At 45.3% G+C, this 21,712-nt stretch overlaps 1 protein-coding gene across 1 annotated transcript in view; it reads right to left on the reverse strand.

Annotated features, from left to right (window-relative positions):
- Positions 1-514: 514 nt before the first annotated feature.
- Positions 515-21,712, reverse strand: part of LOC126070914 (mucin-16-like) — a 106,505-nt gene continuing 85,307 nt past the window's right edge. The window contains exons 49-62 of the mRNA XM_049875244.1: positions 19,987-20,022; positions 18,635-18,700; positions 17,606-17,730; positions 17,069-17,136; positions 16,734-16,906; positions 14,254-14,384; positions 13,831-13,898; positions 12,650-12,798; positions 8,984-9,147; positions 8,581-8,648; positions 6,328-6,494; positions 2,838-2,879; positions 2,231-2,310; positions 515-613 (exon numbers count right to left, since the gene is read on the reverse strand). Of these exons, the coding sequence (XP_049731201.1) occupies positions 515-613; positions 2,231-2,310; positions 2,838-2,879; positions 6,328-6,494; positions 8,581-8,648; positions 8,984-9,147; positions 12,650-12,798; positions 13,831-13,898; positions 14,254-14,384; positions 16,734-16,906; positions 17,069-17,136; positions 17,606-17,730; positions 18,635-18,700; positions 19,987-20,022 (1,436 nt within the window). The remainder of the gene's footprint in view (positions 614-2,230; positions 2,311-2,837; positions 2,880-6,327; positions 6,495-8,580; positions 8,649-8,983; positions 9,148-12,649; positions 12,799-13,830; positions 13,899-14,253; positions 14,385-16,733; positions 16,907-17,068; positions 17,137-17,605; positions 17,731-18,634; positions 18,701-19,986; positions 20,023-21,712) is intronic.

The following is a 21,712-nucleotide window of genomic DNA, read 5'->3' on the forward strand; positions in this document are numbered from 1 at the left end:
TTAGCCTATTTCCCATCATGGAGGGCATATGAAGGGGTGAGCAGCCACTGAGGTAGACTGATCTGAGAGCCCTGATGAATCTGGGCTTCAGAAAATGAAGTAGCAAATGCAGAATTTGAGCTTGCCAGGGCCTCTGCAGGAGGTGGGGAGAGGGAGAAACACAGATGGGTGGTGGCTGAGTGATGGTTGGCACAGGGGTCCAGGGGAGGCGTATAGTGGGTGACTAAAAAGTGAAAAACCTCACAGAGCAGTGGGACATTGACTTTATATAATGGGTAATTTCGGTACCAGTTTCAGTAGATCTGGTGTCCCTGAGGGATGAAATAGTGTGAGGCCACAAAACAGTGCCTTCAGGACTAAAGAAAGGGGGAGCCTTCTCTATTAGTCTGCTGTGAACCAGTGAGAGCCGAGTCACAAAAGACCAAAAGGCTGTGTCCGACCAATACAGTTTATTTCTGCTCCAGCCAAGCTTCTTTGGACCCTGGCTGGGGGAAGGGGTCTCAAGCAGATCCAGTCATTGAAGCTTCCTCAAATCTAGGTGTGGCAGGTAATAGCCCAGGCGGTGGCGCTGCACCGTATAGTCTCCCTCCTTCTTTAGCAGGCAGGTGGTGACCTGTGAGGGTGAGAGAGGGCATCAGAATGGACTGGTCAGCTGCCTAAGAATGGGCAACTGCAGGGGTATGTGGCCAAAGCCACAGGAGTTTTATGTTCCCTATGTCTCCCTCCTTTTTTTCCATTTAGTTGTCTCCCTCAGTCCTTCTCCTGTCCCTTTTCCTTCTTTTCATGACCTCTTCCTCTTCTTCTCTCACCCCTTTCATTCTCAAATTTTCTACCTTTTTTCCTCTGATGTTGATCTTGTTGGCTGCCATCAAGTTGGCTCTGAACCATGGCAACCATACGTGTAGCAGAATGAAATGTTGTCCAGCCCAGCACCGTCGCCATCATCTTTGATATGTTTGAGTCTATTGTTGCAATTATTCTGTCACTCCATCTTATTAAGGGTTTTCATTGACCCTCTACTTTAACAAACATGATTTTTTTTTCTGGTGATTGGTGTTTCCTGATGATGTGTTTAAAATAATCGAGCCAAAGACTCACATCCTTGCTTCTGACTCTGATAGCCCTTCATATTCATTCTCTCTCTGTCTCCTCCCCCACTTCCCAAGATATTAAAACAAACAAACAAAGAAATCCGGGTTGGACATTTCATTCTGTTACACGTCAGATTGCCATGGTTCAGAGTCAACTTGATGGCAGCTAACAAGAACATCAGAGGAAAAAAGGTAGAAAATTTGAGAATGAAACAGGTGAGAGAAGAAGGGGAAGAGGTCATGAAAGATTCTGACTCATAGCGACCCTATAAGTATACTGATGTATAATTGTCATACAATAAACTGCACATATTTAAAGTAAACAGCTCGATAAGCTTTGATTGTGTTTAAACCATCGCCACAATCAAGGTAATGTATGCCCATTATCCAAAAGTTTAGTCGTATACTTTTGTAATTCTTCCTTCTTTGCACCCTCCCCTCCAAACTTATCTTCATTCCCAGGCAACTGCTGATCTGCTTCCTGTCACTATAGTTTGTATTTTCTAGAATTAAAAAAAATGCAATCTTATAGTATGAGCTCTTTTTATATCTAGCTTCTTTTACTCAGCATAATTATTTTGAGGTTTATCTCTTGTTCCATGTATTAGTAATTCATTCTTTTTTATTGCTGAATACCATTACATTGTAGGGATATACCAGTTTGTTTATCTATTTGCCTATTGATGATATTTGCATTGTTTTCAGATTTGGGCTATTACAAACAGCTGCTACGAACATTTGTGTGCAAGTCTTTGCATAGGCATATGCATTTATTTCTTAGATGAATTCCTAGCGGTGGAATTGACTGGGTCATATGGAGGGTGTATGTAACTTTTAAAGAAACATCCCAAATATTTTCCGCTAGCACTATATGAGAGTTTCAGTTGCTTCACATCCTCACCAACGCTTGGTATAGTCAGTCTGTTTATTTAGCCATTCCTTCATGTAGTGGTATTTCTTCTGGCTTTAATTTGCATTTCCTTAATGGCTAATGATGTTAAGAAACTAAAAGGCAAACCACACACAGACTGGGAGAAAATATTTGCAGAGCATATACCCATCAAAGGACTCAGGTTTAGAATATATAAAGAATTTCTATAAATCAGTAATAAGAAAACAAGCAACACTCCCTCACTTACAAGGAAACAGCAGATCAGGCAGGTGATGAGTCCCAGGAGTCCCGCCAAGCAGATGAGGATGATCGCCCAGAAGGGGAGGTCTGGGGAGACAAGTGCTGGGGTAAGTCACCTCCTGTCATCCCTTCCGGGGCTCCTGCTCAGATCCTGGGCAGCCTGAGGGATGGGCATGGATCCACAGTGGAGAGCTTGGTGGCCCAATTGCCTCCTGCCTCTGAAGCCCCAAAATAGTGGGCTCCTCAGCAGGCCAGAACTCCCATTATCCCCTCACTGTGCCTCATCAGTCCTTCACATGGGTAAGTCAACACTTATCATCAGAGACCCTGTTTGCATGGTGCTTCTTGACTGGCACAACGTCAGTATGTCCCCCTCCCTGTGAGGGCTCCTTGAAACTTAAAAAAAAAAAAAAAAATTGCTATTGAGTCAATTCTAACTCATATGCCCCTGTGTATGTGATAGGGTTTTCAATGGCCGATTTTTTTTTTTTTAAGTAGATCTCCAGGACTTTCTTCCAGTGTGCCTCTGGGTGGACTTGAATCTTCAACCTTTCAGTTAGCAGCCAAATGCACTAACCATTTGCACCACCCAGGGACTCCCCTTTGAGACTTACCAGCATTCTCAGTCAAGGCATCATGTCTGTTGGGAGAATACCCTGAAAATAAATGAAATGGACAGTGTATGTGTGTGTGCTTTATTTTTTTAAATAAAACTTTTCAAATATACAGAAAATAGAACATATAATGAACATCTGTCTAGATTTAACAATTTTTAACATCTTTGCAACATTTATTTCAGCTAATATTTTCACGGAAAGGTTAAGTAGACATCATGATATTTCTATTCTCTGTTTCATTGACCTCTGCACTGATCTTTGTTATTTCCCTTCTGGTAGTTTTGGGGTTAGTTTGCTCTTTTTCTAGTTCCTCAAGCTGTAGAGTTAGGCTATTGATTTTAGATCTTTTTTTCTTTTTTGATATTGGCATCTGCTGCTATAAGTTTCCCTCTGAGAACTGCCTTCACTGCATCCCCTAAGTGTTAGTATGTTGTGCTTTCATTTTCATTCAATTATTTTCTGACTTCTCCCTTGACCCATTGGTTGCTTAATTTCTACATATTTATGTATTTTTCAGTTTACCTCTTGTTGTTAAATTTCTAATTTCAGTCCATCATGGTTGGAGAATATACTTTGTAAGATTACAGTCTTTTTGAATTTATTGAGACTTGCTTGTGGCCTAACATATGGTCTATCCTGGAGAATGATTCTTGTGTATTGGAGAGGAATGTATATTGTGCTGTTGTTGGGTGGAGTGTTCTAGATATGTCTGCTAGGTATAGTTGGTTCATTCAGGTCCTCTATGTCCTGTTGATCTTCTTTCTAGATGTTTTGTCTATTATTGAAAGTGGTGTGTTGAAATCTACAACTTTTAGTGTAGTACTGTCTATTTCTCCCTTCAATTCTGTTAATGTTTGCTTTATATATTTTGGGGCTCTGATACTTCACCCCCTACTACTTCAGTTTGTGTGTCTAAATAGTAAGGACACTTTGCTACATATTCACAAGGCCATTAGCACACCAAAAAGGTATGATAAACTAAATCAAATTCATATCCCTGGGCATGGGAAAACTAAATTGCCCTGGGCCAACTGGTGGTGGGAAGAGAATGGGTTGTCACAAGTTGAGAAGCCTTCAGAGTCTCTCTAAATTTGGAAATTTTCACTCAAAAACTATTCCTCTGCCTAGAAACATATTCATCCCCTTATCAAACTTCACCTAGTTATTTTATACTCATCTTCCAGATTTCATCTTCAATGTAATTTCCTCCAGGAAGTCTTCTTATTATTCTCCTGGTCTGGATAGGTTCACATCAAAGAATTTAAAAGTGACAACTGCCTGCTCTTATTATTCTCACCTTTTTCTTTTTTACAGTATAAACTCCTTATGTGCAGAGAGATACAGCATCCACCAGGTATAGGGAGATAATTGCACTTCCCCTTCTTGTATAGCCTCTCTTCAGCCAACTTGTTAAAGATGTTGTCACGAGGCCAATTTGTGGCTTCCATAATTTTCCGCTTCGGCATCTGTTCATTTCTCCTAGCTGTTCTTTCACCCAGTTTCTAACACAGCCATTCCTATCTCGTCCCAGTCTCTCAACCGTTGTGGCTTCTAACTGGCCCTACTTGGCATCCCGCACATGGTGTCCTGTGATAAAAACCCATTACTATCTTGTAACCCAGTCTCTTAATGGAACAGTTACTTCTTGCCCTCCCAGCCGTGTCCAATATGATTCTTGTGATGAAATTTCTCCATTTTCCCGCATTAATGCCCTAGAAACTTTAAACTGACCGATCAGACTCCAGCACGTTCTTACCCCAAGACCCTACCCTGCTTGCCTTCTCTCTCTTATAGTTCCGGCTTATTGTTGCCTTGTCCCTGGGTGCGGCCTCTGTGTGGCCTGGTGTCTAGGCATACTGTAGTTACCTCCATGTGACCCGTAAGTACTAAATTGTATTTGTCCTCTGGCCTTCTTGTGTGAGTTTCGCTTCCTCATGCTTCATTTGACCATCCATGATACCCAACAGACCCCTTTTGGGTCAAACTTAAGATAGATGTGCTATCAAATATGGTAGGACCAACCACAAGTGGCTTCTTAAATTTAGGTTAAATTCAAATAAAATTGAAAATCCAGTACGTCTGTCACATTAGCCACACCTAAAATGGTCAGTAGGCACATGTGGCTACTGTACTGGACAGCGTAGACATAGAACATTTCTATCACTGCAGAAAGTTCTATTGGATAGTGTTGATCAACAGCAGGACTTGGCAAATGATGGCCCATGAGCCAAGTCAGGTCTATGGCCTGATTCTGTACAGCCTGTGTGCTGACAGTGGTTTTTACTTTTTAAAAGCATTGATAAGTCCTTTAGTTGACGTGACAGAAACCTATGTGGCCCATAAAGCCTAACATATTTACTATCTGGCCCTTTACAGAAGAAAACCTGATGACTCCTGCTCTAGAGAATCACAAATGTCCTCTTGTACAACAATAATACAAAACCAGGAACAGTGCACATGGGCACTGGAGGGTCCCATCTCATTTGTTATTCACATTCAACCTAAAAGGGATCGTATATGAGGTCTGGTTTTTCCTTCAATATATGTTTTGAGTGTTTATTATGTCTCAGGCAGAATACTGGGTTCTTGGAATATGATAATGAGAAAGCCAGTTACCATCAAGTTGACTCCTACTCAAGGCAACCCACGTGTGTCAGAATAGAACTGTGCTCCACAGGACTTTCAATAGCTAATTTTTTGGGAGGAGATCACCAAGCCTTTCTTCCAAGGCACCTCTGGGTGGATTTGAATCTCTAATCTTTCAGTTAGCAGATGAGGGCGTTAACCATTTGCATCACTCAGGGACTCCTCTCCTGCTATATTCCGGGTATACTGTACATTGTAGACACTCAAGAACCATTGTTTGAATGAATAAATGTGGGTGTGCAAGGTTTAGCCACCGTGGAAGCATCGGAGAGGGAGAATAGGTCCATCCTATTATACCTGTCAAGGGTGAATCAGACCCATCTCGGAGGGAGACCCTCACTGACCATCTTGTGAAGTGGCTTGCAGTATAGCAATAAGGAAACAGAAGCCCAGAGAGGGGAAGTGACTGGCCTAAAGTCACACAGCTGGCTAGGAAAGAAAGACTTCTTATGTCCCATTAAAAAAAAAAAGCCTGCTGCCATTGAGTTGATTCCAACTCACGGCGACCCCCTGGGTTTCAGAGTAGAACTATACTCCGTAGGGTTTTCAATGGCTGTAATCTCATGGAAGTAGATCACCAGGACTTTCTTCTGCAGCACTGCTGGATGGATTTGAATTGCCTACCTTTCAGCCAGTAGTTGGATACAAACCATTTGTGCCACCCAGGGATCCCCTTTCTCTCCTTCAATGGTGGGTAAAGCCCGGGGGACCATGCCACCTCCTGCTGGTCTAAGTAAGTTCAATGCAGACTCATCCTAAGCCTCCAGATTCTCAAGGAAGGCCCCAGCTGTGGGAGTCAAACCCCACTCGTCCCCAAGCCCCAATGACCTGGGAGCCTTACCATCCACAAGGACACTGTTCCTGTCCAGGGTGAAGTTCTGTAGCTGGGTACCGTTCTCGGTCAGCTGCAGGAATTCCTCATAGATGGCAATTTTGTCCAGACTCCGAGTTAATGGTGAGAAGTTACACAGGGAGTCCACCCCGGTGTGGTTGCTGAGGGGAACAGATCTGGAAGGACAAGAGAGATGAACAAGGGTCTCTGGAATTCAAGAACTTTGTTCTAGGTTCCTTATTTCCAAGCCCCGTCAAGGAGAACTTTTTGCAGTGATGGAAACATTCTGTATGTGCTCTATCCAATACAATCATTACTTGCCCCGTGTGGTCACTGAGCACTTAAAATGTGGCTAGTGTGAGTGAAGAAGTTCCTGGGTGGTGCTACTGGTTTGCATTTGACTACTATATGAAAGTGGTGCCACAGAAGAAAGGCCTGGCAATCTGCTTCTATAGAGATTACAGCCAAGAAAACCCTACTGAGCAGTTCTACTCTGTAACACATGGGGTTGCCATGAGTTGGGATCAACTCAGGGGCAATGGGTTTTAATTTTCTAGTGTGGGTAAGTAGTCCCAGGACTTCTGGAATGGCAGACTAAAAACCTCTGAAAATTCACAAAAGCAATGAGAACACAGGCAAAACTTGCCAAAATCAACTTTTTTAAAGAAGTCTGGAAATTGATCAAAGGTTTGCAACAATCCAAGGAGCATTTATATAAGAAAAACAGCTGACGATAATTGGTCTCTATTCACCTGGAGCAAAAGAGGAAGAAGGAAAATCAGGAAGAAAAGGAATGTGTGGAAGAAATGGAACGTGTGGCTCATTGCCTCAATGAACAACTGCCTCCTTTGCCATGACAGAAGAAGAACTGGATGGTACTTGGTTACTATTACTGAATGTTTTGATCAAAGATTCTATAGAAGAATTCTAATCAAAAGGGAGAAAATGAAGAACAGAGCTTCAAATTTTCATGGACTCCAGACTTTCTGGAGCCATGGAGGCTAGATGAATCCTGGAAACTCTTGACCTTAGATAATCTTTAAACCTTAAACCAAAAGTATCCCCTGAAGTCTTCTTAAAATTAAACAGTAGTTTAGCTTAACTAGTATGCTCCTTAAAGATCTATCTACGTGGGGTCAAACTGACAATAGCCACTTGAAGATTAGATAGGAACCTTACCGGGCAGTGAGTTTATGTTAATGGGGGAGGAACAACTCAGAAAAAGAGAGTGAGAATGGTTGCACAATTCTCAACATCACCGAATTGTACGTGTAGAAATTGTTGAATTGGTATATGTTCTGCTATGTATATTGTCAATGACAACAACAAATTAAGTTATTATTAAAAAAGAAAAAGAAAAGAAACCCAAATAGCTGAATCTTGGTAATGACAGCAAGTTTTATCCTATTCCAATCCCCTCTTTCCAGCTCCTCAGTAAATTTGAAAACCAGTGCTATGGATCAAATTGTGTCCCCCCCAAAGCATGTATTGAAATCTTGACTATATGCTGTTACAATTTAATCATGAGATTAAATTCAGTTGGCCTTGGGTAGAGCAGACTGCTTTCCTTAATGTAGTGTAGTATAGTGCTGTTGATGTTAGGTGCCATCAAGTGGGTTTCAACTCATAGCGACCCCGTGTACAACAGAATGAAACACTGCCGGGTCCTGAGCCATTCTCACAATCTTTGCTATGCTTGAGCCCATTGTTTCAGCCACTGTGTCAACTGATCTCATTGAGAGTCTTCCTCTTTTTCAATGGCCCCCCACTTGACCAAGCATGATGACCTTCTCCAGGGTCTTGTCCCTCCTGATAATGTGTCCAAAGTATGTGAGATGAAGTCTTGCCATTCTCACTTCTGAGGAGCATTCTGGCTGTACTTCGTCCAAGACAGACTTGTTTGTTCTTTGTATATTCAATATTCTTTGCCAACACCATAATTTAAAGGTGTCAATTCTTCTTTGTCTTCCTTATTTGTTGTCCAGCTTTTGCATGCATGCGTCATGTAATGTACTTAATGTTCCATAATGCAATTTAATGTAATGTAATCTATCAGTCAGTTGGGGTCATACCAGTGTAGGGTGGATCCTAAACCTACTAATCACTTCTGATTTGAGTACATTGAGCTGATTTTTAAGTGACGGCCCTATTTACCTAGGCTGAGCTCTTCCTTAACAGTTAAGAACTGAGAGATGATAATGCGGGGCAATTTAAAGGACGGGAGAAGTTCCCAGAGTCATTAGCTCCTTAGTTGCAACTCACCTGAATGCTATAACTTGACAGTTTAAAAATGAACTCTTGATGCTGCTGTTTTGGAAGAGCTGGTTGAGCTGTAAGAGAGGACAATATTTCCTAGGTCAGAATCCCAAGCCCAGAAGCCTCAGAGAAGTTTTGGCTAGTAAGCCCACTTCCCCATCTGTCTTTTTCTTGTCTCAACAAACACTAGACCAGGTGCATGTGCCAAAAGACATTCTGTTTCAGGGTATGACTTAGCTGTGTACCCCTGGGCCAGCCACTGAACCTCGCTGCACCTACTTCTTTATCTGTAAAAGGGAACTGAGGATCTGTCTTCATGAATTGTTACGAAAATTTACCCTCTGACTACCTGGTGTTCTTGGGCCACCTTCTGCATGGGAACAGAGTGGATACAGAACCCCATACTCACCGCATCCTCAATACTTCTCTTGTTCCGCTGGCATTTGGTGGAGTTTGGCTGGGCTATGTCTTGGGAATAAAATAGGTTGGTGATAGTGAAATTCAGCTGGAAGTGGTCGGGGCTGGGACTGCTCGTTGGTTTGTCTGTCAGTAGATAAACTAATGGCCCCACTCCTGGAAAATAAAGAAAGTATGTAGAACACCATGTGAGGGGGTAGAGTTTGACCAAGAGGTCATTTCAACCAGTCTACTTTTTGTTAGCAATGTGATCTAAACTAGCTTTTTAAAGGTGGGCTACAGAAGACCCTTTATTCACCTGTCCACCTTGTCTCCATTTGTCTGCCTTTCCAACTCTCCTTCCATCAAGAAAGTACATGAGAGTGCACTAGGATGTGGGAAAGAGGAGACTGTGCCTCTCTAGGGCTTGGTTGGCAGGTGCAAGTGTGGACCACCCCACTTGGCATCTGTCACACACCTTTGCCTAAATTCCTTTCTTTCTTTTTTTTTTTTACTTGCACCTCCATTTAATTTTTAAAAATGGTGTTTGAACACTACATGTAGGAAGGATATAGGTCAAAGTAAAGGACTATCCTCTAGTCTAAGCTTTAAGAACTCACTGTATAGTCCTCATCTTAGCTCATTTCAGAGAGAACTTTCTTAGGAACCAATATTAGCTTAAGGGCAGCCCTTTTCTAAACCAAAGTCATAATTTTACAAAGGAAGAAATTGAGACCTGGAGAAAGAAGAAACTTGGCTTGGTTCCACCAAGGCAGCAGTAGGGCTGGGACTAGAACCCATTCCTCTGATGTCTGGTCATGTGCTCTTTCTCCAGAAGTCTTCTCTACAGAGGCTTTGATAAAAAAATCTGGCTTCCCAGGTGCTTTCCATTCAACCCAAGCATGGGGCAGAGCCACTGGGAGTTGCGGCTCATTCCTCCTAGCCACAGTCACGCATGCTAAGAGCAATCACTATGGTAATGATTAAAGATATCAGCCCTGTTATGAGGGCACTGTCTTCAAACATCCACAAATGATGTGGAATGATTATTTGGGTCTTCTGGGTAACAGAGGGGGAACTTCAGTTTCTTCAGTTGCAAAATGAGGGAGCCTATTATTGCTCTGTCACACTAAGATTCTGTGCTTTCAAAGTTAAAAATCTGTGAAGAGTTAATTTTCTAATTGTCTCTTGAAGAGCCCAAGCCATTTTTGCCCTTATTTTATTTTTTTTTTTAAGTAAGCTAACAAATTGGCTCTTAGAAATGCTTTAATTTGAGATAATGGACATTTTATACAATTCTCTTGGAGAAAGGATAAAATACTTTCCAAATGCTTTATCAATAAGTAGGACATTTGGATGCTGTGATTGGCAATGGAAAAAAAATATGGTGAGCTCTTGGGTTCAGATGTTAAATTCAATATGCGAAGAAGATGACCAAGAAAAGGCATTGACAGAACACTTGCTTCCTCTGGATGACTGTGGGACAGTTGAAGGGCAGATCTAAAGCCAACTTGGACCTCAAGTCCACCTGAAGCAGTCAAGTTCACCAACTAGAAGTGTCAGGGAAGAGAGGCAGGAAATGACAAACTATCCTATTTGTCTCCTCTCACAGTTCTGGCCTCTCACAGATAGTAATACCTATTTGTTGAGGTGAAGTGACTCTTACGGACCCAAAGGCATTTCCCTAAACTGAAATAACTTTGCCTAAATTTCTGACGGATGACCTGGGTTTCCAATGGGTCTTCCTGCCTCCAGTCATCTTCCTGTCCTAATCCATCCTCCACACAGCACCCAGAGGGTGAACTTTCTGTAGCAGAACTCTGAGTGTGGTGTGTCCCTCCTCAAAATGTTCCAGTGCCCCACAAAGTCCCCACCCACCTCTTTAGTCTTAACTGTCACCTCTTCTCTCTCACATCATGTGCTCCAGCCACAGCAAACTTCTTATATCTCCCCTAAATAGGCCACATTCTCTCTCTCCTCTAGATTCTAGACATGTAGAGCACAATTCCTCCTCTCTTCCCCCTAGCTTGGTCCTGTTCTCCACTAGATCTTGGCTTCTTCATTACTTATTTCAGAAAACTTTCCAAGACAGGGCTGTGTGTCCTTGGAACTCCCACAGTCTCCTGAAAATCGCATATTATAGCAATTATCACAATGTATCATCAATGCCTGTTTACTTTCATTAAGTATTTGTTCAATGAATGAATGAATGAATGAATGAGTCAATAAATGTATGACTCATAACTAGGGACCTAAGAAGACAATTTAGGAGTTCCTGGGTGGCGCAAATGGTTAAGTGCTTGGCTACCAACTGAAAGGCTGGAGGCTTGAATCCACCCAGAGGAGCCTTGGAAGAAAGGCCTGGCGGTCTGTTTCCATAAAGATCACAGCCAAGAAGACCCTATGGAGCACAGCTCTACTCTGACACATATGGGGTTACTATGAGTCAGAATTGACCTAAAAGAGATAAAGTCAACCTAACCACAGCAGGCCATAACCACAAAAAACCAACTTGTTTTTCAGAATCTGAAAAGCTTCAAACAATAGAAAAAAAATACATCAAAGAAGTGGGACAGAGTGCTCTAACTGGTTCAGTGGACAGTGGACGTGTGTTCCAAAATTAAATAACAATTTACCCCAGGAAGCAAGTTAAAGATCTACCTAATATCATACATAGCCCACCTAACAACTAAACAACACTCATCATATGACAGACCCAGGACCCCTGAGCCAAGAGACCTCATTGTTAGAGAAGAAGAAAAGGTCACCCAATCATGATCTTACTTTTTTGTCTTTATTTTAACCAATCATAATCTGTAAGTAATTTACTCATAACAAATCAGCACTTATCAAAAAATTGTATAAAAAGCACTTATAGATTGAACTTTTTTGGATTTTGGTCTCTTTATGGCCTAAGTGCTTGCATCCTTTTCCCATCTTTGTTTTCTGATATGTCACAGTAAAAATCTCTTTGTTGCAGCAGGCTTTAAAGTTGTTTCTCTACAACAACAGAAACTGTTTTTGTTTTTGTTTGTTTTTTAAGAAGGCAGCATAGGATCCTCCACATTTAGGCCAGAGAGCTTGACATATGTTTTGGATTGAATTGTGTCCACCAAAAACATGTGTTATAAATCCTACTATACCTGTGCTTATAATTCCATCTGGGAATAGGGTTTTCTTCATTATGTTAATGAGGAAGTATTAGTGTAGGGTGTGTCTTAAGCCAATCTCTTTTGAGACATAAAAAGAGCAGAGCAGATCGAGTAAGCAAGCAGAGATGGGGGGAGATAGATGCCATGCCACGTGAAGATCACCAAGGAGCCAAGGAACAGAAGCTGAAAAGACACAAGGATCTTCCCCAAGAGTGGACAAAGAGAGAGAGCCTTCCCTTAGAAATGGCATCCTGAATTTGGACTTCTGTTCATTAAAGCCACCCACTTGTGGTATTTCTGTTATAGCAGCACTAGGTACCTAAGACAACATATAAAAGTAACTATTTCCTTGGATGCAATTGGTGCATATTCTCTTACTGCCTCCTGTTGGATGACCCACTGCTGGGCGTCATCAATGTGGTCCCATTTTTACCTCCAGAACCTCCACCTATTTCACTCCTTCTTGAAAGTCCCATCCCTTCCTCAGAGTCCCATTCCAACCATGAAACCAGCCTTCTACCTCGCACCTATCACGTGCAGGTCTTCCAACTGGTAGGTGGCGCCCAGCCAGTGGGATGAGGCATTCAGGGTCCTGGCTAGGAAGACTTGCTTCACCATGCTGGGTTCCAGTTTAGAGGAGAACAGGGCCTCGATGGTGACCAACACAGAGCTCAACCTGGGGACAGAGACCATGGAACTCAGCCAGCATCCAACACCAGTGGTGACTGCTGAGTTGCAGGCTAGAGAGCCAAGGACCTTGGGGCAAATGGTGCAGGGAGGAGCAAGCAAGCACTCTCCCCAGTCCAGGGAAGAAACCCTGACCATGAATTAGGGATGGAAGGAATAAAAGTGACAATAACAAATATCTATTGAGCATACATACCCCTACTCTCAGTGGAAGGTATTATAATTATCCCCATGTTACAGATGAGGCAACTGAACTTTACAAACATTCAAAGTCAGCACCATGTTCATATAATCCTCTTCTTCCCCAGTGTAGATGCCTTCGTTCCTTCACCAGCCCTCAGAGGTCTGGATTCAAACCCTAGCTTTGACAGTTCTTAGGCAGTTTCTGTCATTTCTCTAAGCCTCAGTTTTTCTGTCGGAACAATGGGAATAATAATAGTACCCACCTCACAGGAGCTGTTGTGGGATTTAAATGAGATGATAATGCGTGAAAGTGCTCAACAGAGAGTCTGGCCTATGGTAAATATTACTATTAGACTGGTGTTTTAAGTTCTGGAGTCCCCGGGTGGTGCAAATGGTTAATGTGCTTGGCTGCTAACCAAAAGGTTGGCGGTTCAAATCCACTCAGAGGCACCTCGGAAGAAAGCCCTGGTGATCCAGGTCCAAAAAATCAGCCACCGATAACCCTACGGAGCTCAGTTCCTGCTCTCACACACATGGGGTCGCCATGAGTCAGGATCAACTTGATGGCAACTGGTTGTTATTTTGAGTTCTACATCAAAAAAGTTGGCTTTCCCAAGTGTCAAAAAGAGGAGAAAGAGGTAGATCCCAGAGGCTGATGGCCTCATGAGATTAATGCCCCCCTCCAAAGAAACCTATGGAAGTAGAAGGCAGGATCAGCTGTCAGGGACATTGGGGAGGGGGAGCACCATGTCAGTAACTTCCAGCTCAAATATGTGACATGGGAGCGAAGAGCCACCAGCCACCAATTCAGCCAGTGCCCTGAACTGCCCCAACTTACTTCAAGTCAGTGGCCAGGCAGGAGCGGAACACATCTCGTAGCTGGCTGCCTGTATAGAGTGTGGTGACCTGGAATAAAGGACAGGGAGAGAGCTGAGGTAGAGGGGGGTCTCTTGGAGGTGGAGGAACAACTGGAACCAGTGGAAAGAACACAGTCCATGGAGGAAGACAGACTGGGTTCAGATCCTGGCTCTGCCTCCTAACTCACTTGTGCAGCTTTAGGCATGTCATGCCCCTTTCTGAGCCACAGTTTGCCTACCTTGGAAATGGGGAGGCAGCCCAGGCACCACCTTTGGAAACTGAGAGAAGCCAGAACACATGGGTAAGGTGAAGAGTTGAAATAATCACTTAGTAGATGTTAAGTCAGAGGGTGAAGAAAGAGACCCAGGGCAGGAAGAGACAGGAGGGGCAGGAATGACCCTACCTTGTCCTGGATGTCCCACAGCAGGGCAGTGTACTCTGAGGACGCAGGGTCCAGGTTGCTGAGATTCTGGTTGACGATGCGAAAGTGCAGCAGGTACTCGCTCTGGGTCGATAGACTCTGGGATGCATAGCCTGGAGACACAAAGAGGAAGGAGAGGCAGGCAGGGACCCTTAGCCCTTTGCAGAGTCAGGGTAGACCAGAGGGCCCCTGCTTGCTGCCATACTAAAGAAACAAAAAACAGTTGCCATGAAGTCAGTCCTGACTCATGGTGACCTCATGTATGTCAGAGTAGAGCTGTGCTCCGTAGGGTTTTCAATGGCTCACTCTTTGGAAGTAGATTGCCAGGCTTTCCTTCCGAGTGCCTCTGGATGGACTCAAACCTCCAGACTTTTAGTTAGCAGCTGAGTGTGTTAACTATTTACACCACATAGAGCCATAACCCATTGCTGTTGAGTTGATTCTGATTCATAGCGACCCTATAGGACAGAGCAGAACTGCCCCATAGGGTTTCCAAGGCTGTAAATCTTTAGAGAAGCAGATTGCCACATCTTTCTCCCATGGAGTGTAGCTGATGGGTTCAAACAGTCAAATTTTCAGATAGCAACTGAGCACTTTAATCACTGCATCACCATGGCTCCCTAGGGCCATAGTCAGATAAAATCAGGCCTGCATGAAGGGGGTGGCTGGGGGTCCCAAATGGAAAGTCACCCCAAAGAGAGGGAAGGCTGGGATATTATGGGGATTCTCCTGAGCTGAGCTTTCCTGCTTGTGCCTATGTAGTTCCCTCTTCCTGGAATGCTCTTTTACATTCTTTTCATGGAAAACTCCTATTTGAGCTTCAGGAGCCTAGTGAGATGGAGCTCTAAGAGAGGAGGGACCCACGTCTGTCTTGTTTACTGTCATGTCCCAGTGCCTAGCACAACGCTGGAAACATACCCTTCCAGGAAGCCCTCTTTGATCCATTCTTTCTCTAAGCTCCCATGTTGTCCTTGCTATTGTTGTTAGCTGCCATCAAGTCAGCCCTGAACTCATGGAGACCCCGTGCACAATGGGATCAGACTATCGTGATCCATTGGCTGATTTTTGCAAGTAGATTACCAGGCCTTTCTTCTTAGCCTGGAAGCTCTGCTGAAGCCTGTTCAGCATCACAGCAACGTGCAAGCCTCCACTGACAGATGGGAGGTGGCGTGAGGTGCATTGGCTGGGAATAGAACCCGAGTCTCCCACATGGAAGGCAAGAAGTCTACCATTTAGCACCCTGTTAGTAAGAGTGTCACTGACTTAATTGTGCCCTGTAGTAATCCTTGGTTCATTGGACTGTGAGTTTCTCAGAGACAGGAGCCGTATCTTCTATCTCCACACCCAGCACAGGGCCTGGGACAGAATGATCACCCATATATGTTTGTTGAATGAATGAATGTGAGCTGCACCAGAACCCTGAACATCGGGGGCTGAGATAATTATTTTTCACTTGTTCACTCATTTATCCATTCATTCATTCATTCAGCACACTGTACTACAATGTGCCAACATATTGAGAACTGCGGATACAGTGGCACACCAACCAGACACACCCTAATGCCCTAGAGCTCACAGTGTAAGGGGGCAGTCAGATAATTAAGTGATTATAGGGACATGTGGGAAGTGTTGGCCTGCTGCCCATCTAGGAACTGTGAGGCCATGTACAGCAGGGTCTCTCACCCTCAGCAGTACTGACATTTGGGGCTACATAACTCTTATATGATGCATAAATACAGAATCCTGTATTTTGTCTGGCAGCCTGGCCACTGAGGTATGGGGAGTGTAAGTGTCAAGTGTCATCTGAACCCGAGGGGTAAGATTCTTGCACTCAGTATCTCTCCGTTTCATACCCTAAGGCCCTGTGTGGCCCTGTTGGCCAGTACATGGGCATATTCATGGCCCATTCTGTTTCTTGTCCCTATTGGGTTTACTTAGCTTTGGAGGTGGGGTCTCATACTATATGATGTTCTCCCATGTGCTGTGGCTGGGGCCTCCGTGCACTGTAGTAGGGGTCCCCAAGCACTGTGGTGGGGACCCCTGAGCACTGAGGGATGTTGAGCAACATCCCTGGCCTCTACCCACTAGATGCCAGTAGCATCCTCCCCCAGTTGTGACAACCACAAACATCTCCAGACATTGTCAGGTGGATCCTGGGATACAGATTTGCCACCAGGTAAGAACCCTTGATATGAAGAAGGAACCTCAGGCAGAGGAACCTGCATGCAACCCTGTCTCAGGAGATTGAGTGGGTCAGACTTTTTGGCTTGAATTAAAATTCACTGCATTAATTTGGTCAAAGAATGCTGTGCCATTTACCTGAAATAACAAGACCTTACCCATGGTGGTTTGGGGAAGGGTGGCCTTCAACTAGGCCTGGGGCTGACATTTTGGAGAGGAAAGACAATAGAACAAGGATCAGTAATGGCCACTGTAAGTCCAAGTTTAGCATAACCACTCACCATTGACAGACAGACTGCCCCTGTCCAGGGTATAGTGACCCAGTTGGGTGACACCTTGGGTCAGCTGGCTCAGCTCCCAGAACAGTCGCTCTCTGTCCAGGCTGTGGCCTGCAGGGTCAGGGTGGTAGGTGCAGATGGTGTCCACTCTGGTTGCTGCCCTGTCCTTCTCAGGCCTGGGGAGGAAGGGATGTGAGGATTCTAGGGAGAGGTACTGAGACCTCTGGGGGGACAGCCATAAAGAGGGTGGAGCAAGTGGGAGGAGTGGGCAAACTGAGAAAGGGGCAGTCACAGAAAGGGGTGGTCATTACAGGTAAACCACCAGGAAGAGGCCTCACCTGAGGGAAATCAGTCTACAATCTGAGTAGAAGGGGCCCAGGCTGCTGTTCTGGAACAAGGGCCTGAGCTGGGGAGGAAGAGGGAGGAGGGTGAGCAGGAGGCACTGTAGTTTGGGGAGGGGCCGTTTTTGTTGTTAGTGGCCATTAAGTTGGGCTCTGACTCATGGTGACCCCATGTACAACAGAAGGAAATGCTGCCCAGTTGTGCACTATCCCCATGATCAGTTGTGGATTGAACTGTTGCCGTTCATGTTGATTTTCACTGGCTGGTTTTATAAAGTAGATTACCAAGCCTTTCTTCCTAGACCATCTTAGCCTGGGAGCTCCACTGAAACTTGTTCAGCATCACAGCAACACCCAAGCCCCACCGACAGGCAGTGGTGGCTGCGCATAAGGTGCACTGGCCGGGAGTTGAACCCAGGTCTCCTGCATGGAAGGGGAGAATTCTACCATTGAACCACCGCTGCCTTTCTTAGGGGAGGGGCTGGGCAGAGCTTATCCCATCAGGAGGTGCTGGTGCTGTAATCCGAGTCTCACCAGGTGCTGCAGGACCCTCTCGGCGGAGTTGTATGTAGCAGAGCTGAGGTTGCTCATGTCTGGTGAATACTGGAAGTTGGAGATGGTGAAGTTGAGCATGAAGGTCTTCAGGGTGTGTCCTGTAGCTGCAGGAAGGGAGAGGGAGAGGGAGAGATGCCCATCCCTGAGAGCTGGCCTGAATCAGGTCGGAGCCCTGCACTCATCATAGCCTATTGTCTTCTCTTCCAGTGGCACGACCACCCACCTCCATGGTCACCCAAGTCAGAACCTGCATAGCTCCCCAGCTCTTCCCTTGCCCTCAGCTCCAAGTAACGAAAGTTCCACTTGATGGATGCTTCTCACATACATCCTCTTTCTCCATCCTTATCCCAGCACAGGCCTCGTCTTCTCTCACCTGGATCAGCTCCCCCAGCTGACTCACTAGGTTCCCTGTCTGAAGGGACACTGAATACTAGAAGAATCTTCCTGAAATTAAAGTCTCACGAGGGCCACCCCTGCTCTAGTACTGCCTATTGCTCCCTGCAGTCTTCAGTGTTCAGCTCATGCTTCTTGACCTGGCCTTCAAGACCCTTCCCAATGTGGTCCCTACTGACTCTCAGTCAATCTCTCATGCAAACCAAATTCCTCTCAATGCTCCCCCAAAACTATGCTGTTTCAGGACACTGAGCTGGTGATTTTGCAATCCCCTCTGACAGGACCATCCTTCAAGTGCTAACTGCCTAGATCACTCCTGCTCGCCCTTAAAGACCCAGTTCAGGTGAAACTTTGTCCATAACCCCCTTCCAAATTATGCCAGGTACCTCTCCCCGAAACACCTCACATTGTGTCATAATGGTCTGTTTCTCTCACAAGACTGGGAGCTCCTTGACGGCAGGAGTAGTATGAAATTGCTGGCCCAATTTTTGTGATCAGAATAATCACTCTGACTTGAGACTTTTTACACCTTGACTTTTCCAGTCCCCGTCTGACACCTGGTGGAGATGTACGACTGGGGAGCTTCCCTCAGAGTGGAAGGGGGCCCCCAGATACCTGTGGTGGCTTCTGGCTTCACAGGTGCTGATGAGGGAGGCAGGACTGTGGTGGCCAACTCAGGAGCTGTGGAAAGGACAGTCATCAGGGAAGGATACAGTCTGCCACAGAAAGTAGGGGCTCACCTGGGCTCCTGTGGCAGTTCAGCCCAGGTGTACCATATATGAGAATGAGGAACAATGTGGCAATGAGTGAAGACCTGAGAAAGCATGCAAGTGGATTAACCCAAGGGAGCATGAGTATGTGAGTCAGGGAGAGGTTGAACAAAGAGGATGATAGGTAGAAAATTTGACAGATCGATAGGATAGATGGGTGAACAGAAGGAAGAATAGAAAAATAGAGGGTTGGAAAGAGTGAAAACAAGGAAGAAATGTTGGAGATGGAAGGATAGAAGGACTGATGGATGGATGGAAGGATGGGTGCTGAGAGGAGGAATGACTGGAGGAATAGATGGATGGAAAGGTAGATGCTTGGGGCACTGAATGAGTGAAGGGGCATATTTGGCCAAAGCCACTCGAGCAGCTGCCAGAGTTTGCAGATTGACAGTGAAGTCCCTATTTGGGCTCTTGTTAGCGGGAGGCATGCACTACATGGTCATCATCTAACCTCAGCCCCTATGCCTGTAGGGAATGCTTGCCCAGAGGGTGTGGAAAATTCTGAACATCAATACCATGGTCATAGGTCCAGAAGAGGTCAAAGTCCCAGCCTTCTTCCTCACACTGAGGCCTTTGGCTGACTCAGGAGACCTGCCTGGGTTTGGGGTTGTTGGGAGGCCAGTCTGCCAAGGTCTCTGTGCTTCTCACCCACACGGTATAATCAGCAGCCTTGCCCAGAACATTCCCTGACAATGAAGGCTGGGAACTGAGTCTCTCTCTCTCTCTCAGTTTCTTCTCCTTATCAGGGATCCTCACTCCCTGTCCTGGTACACAGTACTTTCTCTTTTCTGCTTATGTGTGTGCAGCATATGGCACGTGGCCAACCCCACTTCTATATCTTCCCAGCGGGGAAGGAGTAAAGTCCCCACCTGTGGCACAAGAGGGCCGCATGCAGAACATCAGCTCTGCATCGGCTGTGAGGAGTGACCCACTGGCCATGGGGTACTGGTGTTGCTGTTGAAACTGACCTTGCTTTGTCTCTTCCCTATGTGAATAAAGAGTCGTTCCACCCAGTGCCTTTGTATAAGTTGTCCTTCTATTGGCAAGCCCGGACTTGGACTTGGCTTGACAGTTTTGCTCTTTTTGAGTTGGCACAGTGAGCAGGCTGACAGGGGAAAACTCCCCTGTGATTGAGGAGACAAGCTTGGTCCGGGACCCACAAAGTCTGACATGGGCACTGGGTGCAAGGATACATACTTGTAGGAGGCTCAGCTGGACCACGTTCATTATAACCTGGAAAAAAATATCACACATAAGGGGAGGTGGCAGAACAGCCCTAGACACATCCATGCCTTTGTCTATGTGGTCCCCTGCTGGATGCCTTTCTCTTGTCCACCTAGGGAGCATCTTTGTGCCTTCTAAGATCCAGTTCAAATGTTACCTGCTCTCTAAATGTTTTCTTGATATTTCAGTTAGAACTGACCTGTCCCTTAAAAGTTTTCTTGATCTGACGTTTACGTCCCCACCTCTCCAGCATGCCCCCAAGAAGAGGCTCTTGTATTCACATATCTATCCCGCCACCTACAAACCTCTCCACTCTTCCACCTTCCCTCCAATCTATCCCCCCATCTAATGAATATTTATCGAGGCCCTATTAGATGCCAGGAGTCCTTGGATGGCACAAACAGTTAAGTAATCAGCTGCTAATTGACAGGTTGGTGGTTCAAGTCCACCCAGAGGCACCTGTTGATCTGCTTCTGAAAATGAGCCTTTGACAACCCTACAGAGCACAGTTCTACTCTGATGCACATGGGATTTCCATGAGTTGGATTCCACTTGATGGCAACTGTTCTCTTTTTTTTTTTTAGGTCCGGGCTGCTTTATAGCATTGAGCAAAACAGTCCCTAGCCCATTGGAGCTTATATTAGGACAGGACACACATCTGACTTATCTCTGTCCCTGATGCCAGGCACAGGGCCTGGCTTCTAGTAGGTGGGTGGCAAATGCTGACTGAATGCACAAAATGATGCATACACATTGTGCACTTTCCAAGGGGGGAAATCCTAAACAGCCCCTGCAATGGCAGAAGCCAAGGGAACAGATGTGGACTCAGAACATCAAGATGCAGACTGGCCACAAACTTACTATGGGCGTGGGCAGAGCCCTTCACCCTCCTGTGCCTCAGTTTCCCCCTTTGCTAAAATGAGAGTAATAAAGCCCACTTAGGAGCCCTGGTGGCACAGTAGTTAAGTGCTCAACTGCTAACCAAAAGGTTGGTGGTTTGAACCCACCAGCTGCTCCATGGGAGAAGGTTGTGGCAGTCTTCTTCTGTAAAGATTTACAGCCTTGGAAATCCAATGAGGCAGTCCTACTTTGTCCTATATCGTCACTGTGAGTTGGAATAGACTCACTGGCAACAGGTTTTGGTTGTTTTTAAAGGCCAAATCCTCCCTGCCTAATCAAGGGCAATGGTGACAAGAGTGTGAGTGCCAAGCGCCGCACCCAGGTTGGGGATGGAGGGGTTGGGAAGGGAGTTATTCTGATTGACCTTACCATGGCCACACTCTGTCTCATAGAGCCCAGATGGGAGACACCCATTTGTTGAACACTGTCCCTTCCCAAGTTCTAGGCCGATGCTGATGTCTCGTGTGTCTATAACTTAGACCCCCTAGGTGTTCAGAGTGCCTGCCTCCCTTCCTCGGCATAGGGGTCCACCCAGGAGAGAAGTCCATTGGAAGCAAGGAGGGGAGACAGGTGGGAATTTCTTTCCCTGGGGTCCCCCAAGAAGACTTTTCTATGAGTTAATCCTGTAGAAGGGATCAAAGCTTTGAATTCTGACAACTGGGGTTCATGGCCCAGGTCACCACTCTCAAGCTCACCCACTTGAGCAAATTAGTTAGCCTTTATAAGCCTCAGTTTCTTCATCTGTAAAATGGGATTAATCAAGCCTTGCAGGTGACTGTGGGAGGTCAGTGCTGGAGCC

Source organism: Elephas maximus, chromosome 3 (assembly GCF_024166365.1).
Source record: "Elephas maximus indicus isolate mEleMax1 chromosome 3, mEleMax1 primary haplotype, whole genome shotgun sequence".
NCBI classification, from domain to species: domain Eukaryota; kingdom Metazoa; phylum Chordata; class Mammalia; order Proboscidea; family Elephantidae; genus Elephas; species Elephas maximus.